General features: G+C 42.8%; 1 protein-coding gene across 1 annotated transcript; it reads right to left on the minus strand.

The window, feature by feature from the left end:
• Positions 1 to 333: 333 nt before the first annotated feature.
• kcnj13 (potassium inwardly rectifying channel subfamily J member 13) lies at positions 334 to 9,256 on the minus strand. The gene is made up of 3 exons (XM_079354559.1): positions 8,759 to 9,256; positions 4,077 to 4,638; positions 334 to 1,128 (listed from the first exon to the last, which is right to left on the minus strand). Exons 2-3 carry the CDS (start codon positions 4,591 to 4,593, stop codon positions 554 to 556), a joined length of 1,092 nt encoding a protein of 363 aa, XP_079210685.1. The 5' UTR covers positions 4,594 to 4,638; positions 8,759 to 9,256; the 3' UTR covers positions 334 to 553.
• Positions 9,257 to 10,012: the final 756 nt, after the last annotated feature.

Consider the following 10,012-nt stretch of genomic DNA (forward strand, 5'->3'; position numbering starts at 1 on the left):
GCAGTAGAATTTTAATGCTGCTGCATTTAGGTTTTCTAGGCATTGACATGTAAACAAACAAACTAGAACAGAATGGATAAAGTTAGATTAGTAGCTTGATACCAAACATTTACTTTTATAGAAACAATTCAAAAACAATACACCTGGAACCCAACTACAGGAAGCAGCTTTGTAAATGGTAATCATCATTAGACCCCCATAGGGTCCATGAATTCAACAGGCGCAGTATACATCAGGCTTTACTATTTTGTTAGTTTAACCAGCAGAGCCAATGACAAAACAAAACTTCCAAAACATTCTATTCCACACAACAGAATATTTGGCATTGAAGCTAGTAGGGCTTAACATCTATTACTTTAGAAGGGATGGTTGGATGGGGGAAATGAAGGTGTCTGCAGCAGGCCCCATATCTGGTGTATATTTAAATTAAGCTTTTTTATTAAATGAATTCCAAAATTAAATCAATAACCTCATGATGAAGCTATCTGCCCCACTGTTACCACCAACAGTCATCTCTTACATGCCCTCCATATTAGACTCCCCTTCTGCACCCTTACTCCATCCGGTCACTACCGTCTCCGTTAACCTGCACCACACAGTCCTTACTCAAAGGTTCCTTTGAGTGGGCCGTTTCAAAGTGCTGAGTGCTCACTATGTATCTTCCCCGAGCATCCAGCCCCAAGGCCGGCACAAAGCGACGGTCAAACTGGATTTCCTGGCGCAGGTAGGAGGTCCTCTTCTGGCATGAGTCTCCAGTTCCCCCCTGTAAGGCAGACAGGAAGACCACCAGCTCAAAGTGGTTGGACATGCCCTCACAAAGGGCAGGGTACAGGGGACTCCGACGGTCCAGGGGATGGTAAAAGGTGAGTGGGAAGATGAAGAAGGGACAAGACTGCTGGCCCAGATGGTCCAAGTAGAAGTCAAGAGAGGTCTGGTGGAGGGCCTGCCCTTCATGTTCCTCGTAAAGCACAGCACTCACCTTCACGTCAACCAGGGGTCGCTGCAACAGATTAGTGGCTCTTATCAAGAGGCACGTCTGGCCCTGATGTTTGCACACCACTGCCTGAGGGCTGAACTGGATAGCTCCTGCTCGCTTCTGTGGACGAGCAATCTTCGCTACGAAGGCACCTGAAGAAAATTAGATATAAAAATCATATGTGAACATGTGATTGAGAGATTTTTAAATCATGTGAACTTTTGTGAATAATTATTAAGATGTCTTTTTTGGCTCTGATTTGTGTATTGGTACTTTCCATTGTTTAATAACCTACTCTTTAGATGTTTTAGAGGTTTAAGACCATTTTAAGGTCAAATGTGACTTGATAATAATGGAGGATATGCCTGGTATATTTTCAGGTGCAGTCACCTCTGTCAAAAGTATTTAAAAGAAAATGGTAGTAACCCAACTGAAGCAAAAAGCAATACTTTCCCAGTTCTTCATTCAAAACTACACCTCTAAAAACAATCAGGAAAGGACATTAGGGGTCACCAGTGGCGCAGCGGCAGTGCGCGTGATCCCATGTATTGAGGCTCAGTCCTCGCGCAGGCGGCCCGGGTTTGCGTCCGGCCTGTGGCCCATTTCCCGCATGTCTCTCCCTGATTTCCGACTCTGTCCACTTTCCTCCCTCTATAATAAAGGCATAAAGGCCAAAAATAAATCTAAATAAATAAAAAGGAAAGGACATTAGTGACACTAAGAAAATGGACGCATTGATGTTCTTAGCGTCATGGGTCTTAGCTGCAGGTCTTTTCCCATTTCCCCTGTGTTTTTCTTGTGTTTCCATACCATGCACTTCCTGCTGTCCTTCTCTGGGCCTTGTTAAATACTGTCATCATCAATTTCTCCTGCTTCAAGAATTACAACTTACTGACTGCATCAGTCTGATCTCCTGTTCTCATTGTTTAATCTAACTCTGCCTCCAGCTGTTCTCCACAACCACTTGTAGCTGTGTTCTCTCACCAGGCCACCTTCCTCCCAGGAGGGATCCTTATTCCTCCTTTCATTGTAAAGTAGAAACTCTACTCCAAGCTTTTGATGACAAGTTATTACAGCCGTTTGATAGATTGATAATGACTAAATGGAGAGCCCCAGGTATTTTTTCTCTGCGGCTTCACCTGGGTCAGTGTATGTTCAACATTTAGAAGGAATTCAAGTGAAAATGAAATGTAATTTTACGATTTTAATTTAGGGTTAATCTTGGTCAAGTAAAAGCATTTCAGGCTGTCCCTCCCCTATACCTTTTCCACTTTGGCAATGGGGGTGGGTGTGCTGTATTTGACATTTAAGTTCTATTTTGTGCAAAAAATAGAACTCAGGTCAGACGACTTTCTGCAGCTGCAGCTTTCTGTAAGGCTGCTAAACATAAGTCAACAATGACAATGATACAGCCTTATGTTATGTCTCAATCTGTTCTGAATGAAATCTGCGGGGATGTAAACTCCCAATCTCTCCCAAAAAAAGAGGTGGCACATGAAGTCACAAGTCATTGGTGTTAAAGTCCAAGTCGAGTTGAAAGTCTTTCAAGATTTTATCAAATCAAGTCCAAAGTCATTAAATCTATGACTTGAGTCCACACCTCTGACTTTCTGCAGAATACATATGGGCAGGATGGAGGAGAAACTCTTGACGAAGTCAGGGAGAAACAATTAGCTGTTTGTGTTCACACATGACGCTCAGCACGAAAATATCTCTGCAGGTGTGAAAGCACTAAAAAAAACTGACCTGTTAGAATAATTGGTAGAGTTTCAAATTCTCTGCATTCCAGACATTCCTAAATCCATTACTATTCATGACAGATCTCATTACGTTCCTCTGTTCAACAGAAATGGAAGTGGTGCACTCTAAATGAAGTTTTAGACAAATGCAGATCACCACTTAAACAAAGTCCAATACACTTGCCTATATGAATTACAATTTAAAACCTGTTTGACCTAAACATAATCAGTATTGTGAACTATAGCCTCATTATTCAGCTGCATCAGTACAATTTGACTTTTCTAACATGATAAAGGTCTATACATGGTAATATTTATAGATTGTGCTCATCCTCCTGTTCCTCTGATATGACTGCATAGTGTACGACACTGAGACCGAAGTCATGAATGGATAAAAATGGATACGCTGACACCAGCTTCATCACTCTCAGACATTTGATCAGGGTTTTCTCTAATAACAAAATAACCACCAATATCTTTAAAAGAAAGAACAGCTGACTGATGCTTCTCTCAAACTTGGGGCCACAAAAAAATCCAACTAACACTAATGTGATTCACAGGTTCCAGTTATTATGACTCAATAAAAAATGCTTGAAAGGGTGTACACACACATTTGTCTGAATGTATGATAATGTGTGTGGTTTCTGAAAGTAAACAAAAACATACACAAAGTGTTAAACTGATTAATTCCGATCAGAATGTTAAACTACAATGACGTACTCCTACATAACATACTAACCCAAATCAAAATTAAGCAGAGGCTCACCACAAACTAAAAACCATAGTTGCATCAACTCACGAGGTCTTATGGGTCCCTATTAACAACAAAGAATATACAATTTGAACAACAACATTTTGAATTAGCACTAATGAACGTTTACATGTACTTATAGTCCAATAGACGCACTCAATATGTGAATCTGAAGAAAGTAGCACTCCTTTCTTTAACGTTGTCACTCTTAAAATGTGACTCTAAACTCTCTGGTCTCTCTCCTTCGAACACTGCTACACACTACCAGGCCAGAACCTACCACTGTTGGAGGGGAGGTTTGGAACAGTCTGGTGGAGCTGGCATTTTTAACTATCTCATTGTGTCATCCATCATACTCTTGATTGAACCCTTTCCCTGCCAAATGGTATTCTCTGCAGGCCTTAAATAATGTTCTGTCTTACACCTGTCCACATTCTGATTGCTGTCTACCATGTGTCCAGATCCATGTCAATGCAGACATGTTGGTACCTTCAATGCTTATTTTCATATTTTCATTTTCATAAAGTCTAACAGAAACCCAACTGAATCTCTGGCCCCGGAGATGATGCTGATAGTGAAGCTGAAGAGTTTCAGAATTGGAGAGTTGTACCTGTGATGAAAGCCTCCAGCATGAGCCCCAGCAGCATCTGCACAGCCAGCAGAGCAATGGCACTGGGACAGTCTCCACTGGGGAACATGGTGCCATATCCGATGGTCAGCTGTGTCTCCAGGGAGAAAGAAAAGGCTGCAGTGAAGCTTGTGATGTGCTTCACACAGACCACATGCCCCTGTGGGGGGGCATCATGGTCCTGCACCGCCAGGTCTCCATTCAGATGGGCCAGCAGGTACCAGAGGCAGGCAAACAGCAGCCAGTGAGCTAAAAAGGATGCACAGAAAGCCAGAAGGACCCACCTCCACCGTAGACTGACCAACAGTCCCCACAGGTCCTGCAGGGCCAGCAGCCAAGCTCTGCTTAAAGCCCCCCGCCAGGACCCTGAAGGACACAGAGTAAGCTGGAGGGCACAGCGTCCATCTTTGGTGACCAGGCGCTGGCAGGGCGGAGAGGACAGGAGAGGGGAGGAGGAGGCCTTTCCACCCAGAACCAAACTGGTGGATTTGGTGGTCATGATTGTAGGTTGATCTCAATCGAAGGGTTCAAGATGTGAACGATCCTGAAAGACAGCCAGATATAATTATCATCTTATGAGCAGCCAAAGCTTACAGCACAAACAGGATATGAAACAGCTGGACAAGACTTTTCCCTGTCAGAACTTTTTCAGTGATGTGAAAAATAACTAAAGCAACTGTTGTCAAAAGACAGATGCGAGGTCAGTTTACCTAAAATACTCCCTACCAATGTAAATGAAAACTGTAAAGACGACTTATTTTTTTGACTCTGGTTCAGGCAGAAATGCTATCAAAGGACTTTTTGGTCATGTTGTTGTTTTTTTTCATGAAATGATTTACCCCAGGAATTAGTCCATTTTGTTTGTATAAAGGACACTTTCCATAAAGATAAGTTCCAGAATGCTCTCTTTTGATAAACTATTCAGAGAGTCACAACATCAATCCAGCTTTTATACATAGGCAAAAACTTTGAGCAGAATCAGACTCACTAGAGAACAAATACCTGCTGACATTGGATGGAGACAGAAAGCAGGAGAGGCAGAAACTGAGAGTTCATACAGACAATTGAACTGACAGTCCTATGTTTACTTTTAGGCATGACTCTTTTAATTATGCTGTTGCGGTCCAGCGAGTGGTAAAGGATGGCCATATATGTGTTCATCATTGACATACAGAGAATTCTGATACATGTTCACACCATGTGTTCCATCATTACACTAACTAAGTCCTCTTTCAGATGACTGAAGAGTTTAACAAAAGTGCAGACATGAGTCCTACTGCTCCCAAGAGTGAGTGTTTGAAGTGATTGGAGGCAATCTTGTTTTGTTGAAAATCTTAAAACATATTGACAAGTGTTAGCATCAACCTTTGTCAGGAAGTCAGATAAACATTTGCTAAGACAACAATAGGTTATTTTGAAGTGACACTCCCCAATAATATCAGAACATCATCATTAAATGCATGGTTTAAGAATGCAAAACAAAACTATTATCTTTATTTAAAAAAAATAATGATGTATTTGGATTTTATAGCTTGCATTGTGCAAACATGTTTGCTCTGCATGGCTGCAGGGGTTTGTTTTCAAACAGGTTAGGTGTTTGTGTTTGGACTCTCAGTCATCAAGTCAGGGACTGAGTCTGACTAGATTTTGAGTAGAGTGACAAGATCATAAATTCTGTAGGCTTAAATAATAAGGCACCTAACTGTTTCTCTGAGTGGAGCAACAGTTACGAGTCCTGGAAGTCTTCATAAAAAGGTAAACAATCAGGGCCTGAAATATGTCACTCATCCGAAATCCATGCAATGAAAGAATAATAACTGAAAGAAGACATGTGCATGGAGTGTATGCTCAGCAGAGGTATGCAAGTGGAGGTGTATGTGCAGGTGTATGTGCAGGCCATGTGGACAGCTTCAGAGTCTGTCCTCATCAGAGTTTCTATTTCTATGTCAATATTGTTGCCAGGAGATTAGAGCCGGTCCCAGCTGGGATCAGTCTGAGGAACACAGCAACATGCAGAGTAGGAATGTGTCTTTAATCTGCAGGGAGCTCTAAACCAACCGCACCTGCAATGCTCAGCTCAGCCTGTTCAACAAGTCCACCATACGTTCCCTCTCATTTTACACAAAGTTTAAATGCAACAGAGAATCTCAAACGAACAAACCTTCTCTTTGAAAAAACAAAACCAGAAAGCAAATAGAATCTCTGATTTCAACCATCTTCTCTTTTTCACATTTTCTACAGAAAGAAAAATCACTTTAACAATTCTACAGTTCACTTAGCAGACGCTTTTATCCAAAGTGTCATCAGAGATTAAGAGCAACACGAGCAAGATGCTGTCAGGAAGTGACCAGAGGATGAGGACAGGTGCTGACAGGAAGTGACCAGAGACAGAGCACAGGTGCTGACAGGAAGTGACCAGAGGATGAGGACAGGTACTGACAGGAAGTGACCAGAGACAGAGCACAGGTGCTGACAGGAAGTGAACAGAGGATGAGGACAGGTACTGACAGGAAGTGACCAGAGACAGAGCACAGGTGCTGACAGGAAGTGAACAGATACAGAGCACAGGTGCTGACAGGAAGTGAACAGAGACAGAGCATAGGTACTGACAGGAAGTGAACAGAGACAGAGCACAGGTGCTGACAGGAAGTGAACAGATACAGAGCACAGGTGCTGACAGGAAGTGAACAGAGACAGAGCACAGGTGCTGACAGGAAGTGACCAGAGACAGAGTACAGGTGCTGACAGGAAGTGAACAGAGACAGAGTACAGGAGCTGACAGGAAGTGACCAGAGACAGAGCACAGGTGCTGACAGGAAGTGACCAGAGACAGAGCACAGGTGCTGACAGGAAGTGAGCAGAGACAGAGTACAGGAGCTGACAGGAAGTGACCAGAGACAGAGTACAGGTGCTGACAGGAAGTGAACAGAGACAGAGTACAGGAGCTGACAGGAAGTGAGCAGAGACAGAGTACAGGAGCTGACAGGAAGTGACCAGAGACAGAGTACAGTTGCTGACAGGAAGTGACCAGAGACAGAGCACAGGTGCTGACAGGAAGTGACCAGAGACAGAGTACAGGTGCTGACAGGAAGTGAACAGAGACAGAGTACAGGTGCTGACAGGAAGTGAGCAGAGACAGAGTACAGGAGCTGACAGGAAGTGACCAGAGACAGAGTACAGTTGCTGACAGGAAGTGAGCAGAGACAGAGTACAGGAGCTGACAGGAAGTGACCAGAGACAGAGCACAGGTGCTGACAGGAAGTGAGCAGAGACAGAGCACAGGTGCTGACAGGAAGTGAACAGAGACAGAGTACAGGTGCTGACAGGAAGTGAACAGAGACAGAGTACAGGAGCTGACAGGAAGTGACCAGAGACAGAGCACAGGTGCTGACAGGAAGTGAGCAGAGACAGAGTACAGGAGCTGACAGGAAGTGACCAGAGACAGAGCACAGGTGCTGACAGGAAGTGAGCAGAGACAGAGCACAGGTGCTGACAGGAAGTGACCAGAGACAGAGCACAGGTGCTGACAGGAAGTGAGCAGAGACAGAGCACAGGTGCTGACAGGAAGTGAACAGAGACAGAGTACAGGTGCTGACAGGAAGTGAACAGAGACAGAGTACAGGAGCAATCACAACAATCACTTACAGGGGGTAAGGATTTGTTTCTAGGTTTACCATAAATCCCCTCTTTATAATTTTTTTTTTAAATATATTATTTAGTTTTGCTTTCCTTTTTATGATTTATTAATAATATCATCATGTTTTTTCTGTGTTTAGTCCAACTACATTAGTCTTGATCGTTATAAATGACATTGGAAGAGTGTCAGTTTGTCTTATTTGAAGGATTTGTTTATTTGCAGCAAAACATGAACTAAAGTAAATAACTGATATAGTTTGCTTTCTTAAAGTTTAGACTGAAAATGTTCCTCTGTTTGTGGCAGTTCAGGATTAATCATCAACATGAGCTGGAGTTAAAAAAACAAAACAGATCATCATCACAGACAAACAGCAGGAAGGATAATGACTGATTGATGGTGTGATGAAGATGATTAAACAGTCACCTGATAACGCTCTGTAAATGATCACATAACCTCTGGGGTCTGCCACAGCGGGCATTGTGACATTTCTGTCTTAGCTCTTCTATCGATACAGAACAGGAAATTAACTTATCGCCCATTTTAGTTCTCTTTATCTGTCTACCCATCACCACTTCAAGTTTATTTCCTGAATTTGTCATTTGATGTAAGGACAGAAACAACACTTTGTATTCCGTCCCTTCAGGTTTCGGAAGACAGAGACTGACTGAAATCGTCCCCTCGCCTGACTTATAGTCAGACATTTTTCAGGTGCTAAGCTATTTGTGCTAACTGAAGAAAGTAGTTAATGGAAAACTGTCCTTATAGCAAACTCCGAAAGTGTATGTAGCATTCAGTTTGCAGCTTTCATTTACACATTGAAAATGTCTCAAAAAAAAAAAGTGTGTATCAGACAGGTTTTGACAGGTTTTGACTTTCAAATGCCCTTGTGTGTCCATGAATCCTTTCATCTCCTCTAAATATTTAGTTTAACAAACAGATGTCCCTTAACGATGCTAAACATCAGTATCATCAGTGTATCTTTGTCTCCATGATTTGAGGGCCTCAGTGTGCCCAACATCACACTTACCAAGAGCTGCAATCAGGCCTGAACCAGGGGCTCTGTGACCTGAGAGCTGATCTGAGGTCTGTGGAGCTGGAGAGAAGGGATTCCTGGTGGGTGGACGAAAGCAGCTAGAGTCCCTGTATAGTCCCAGAGGAGTCCAGTGAGGATACTTCACCCTGGAGAGTTTCCTCGGTGTGGGAACCGGACTGAGCGCGCTCAGCTCTCTGTGTGTCCGTTCTGCAGCCTCCAGCTTCAGCGAGAATGATTCAGTTGGTCACATTACTCTGCATGGAGCCTATTAGTGTTCCCGGAAGACAGAAGACAGAGGGAGGGAGGGGGAAAGAACAACACCTTGTCACAGCTCATTGAAAGAGCTGCTTGTTGCTGGTTGGTGTCCCGCAGCTTCTGCTCTGCTCACAACATGCTGCATGTGTGTTCAGGTTGTCACGATATCATACATGTACACTTAGATGTGATATATGATAGATATACAATTAAAAATAACATGATGCCAAACTGTTTGAAAACCATAGCAACCAAAGTAGAACTGCTGAGCACCCAATAACTGATCATTTAATCGCAAACATTCGGGATATCTCAATATTAATTTACAGTCTCTGAGTTAAACCTGACCCCTAAAAAATGACTCAAGCTTTCTGCAAAGTTTAAACTTCATTGACCCCTTACACTAACCAACAACCCCCCATTTAAATATTAAGTGAGTTTAATGTCTGAAAATGGAGCTGTTATCACAATAACACAAGTACAAGTACAATGTATATTACATTATAATAATTGTAATGTGTGTGAGTGTCTGTGGGTCTTTCTATCCTCTTCCTGCAGGTTTAATGAATAATTATTAAAATCTAACTCTAACCCATCCTGGTGTCATTCCTCACATCAACTTCACTCAGTAATCCTAACCCCTGTGTGACCTGACAATAGTTAACATATTGAGAAGGAGTCACAGAGACACTTTTCTCTGGGGACAGAGGGATGATAGAGCCCCATGACTGGAGGTCAAAGGTCACACACACAGGAACAGGACACATATGAAACTTAGTTTTGATTTACATGTCAATGTAATTTCAGTGGCAATATTTCAATAATAAGAAAGGGCATGATCACACTGGCAGTCTGTACCTTACCCATCACACTTCAACCCTAAAGTCCAGTATGTTTGGCCAGTGTGACCGCTCTGTACTGCACTGAGGCACAGTACTCTTCCTTGGCTTTGGCACACTGGAGAGGTGTGCTTCAGCATGGAACACTTCATGC

This window comes from Symphodus melops (genome assembly GCF_947650265.1).
Source record: "Symphodus melops genome assembly, chromosome: 10".
NCBI lineage: Eukaryota > Metazoa > Chordata > Actinopteri > Labriformes > Labridae > Symphodus > Symphodus melops.

What these genes read in the sequence shown, in the direction of transcription:
- kcnj13 (XM_079354559.1), bottom strand. Translation starts at nt 4,593, where the DNA reads ATGACCACCAAATCCACCAGTTTGGTTCTGGGTGGAAAGGCCTCCTCC. An exon ending in GCTGGAGGCTTTCATCACAG is followed by an intron (nt 1,129 to 4,076) that starts GTACAACTCTCC and finishes AATTTTCTTCAG; the next exon opens with GTGCCTTCGTAGCGAAGATT.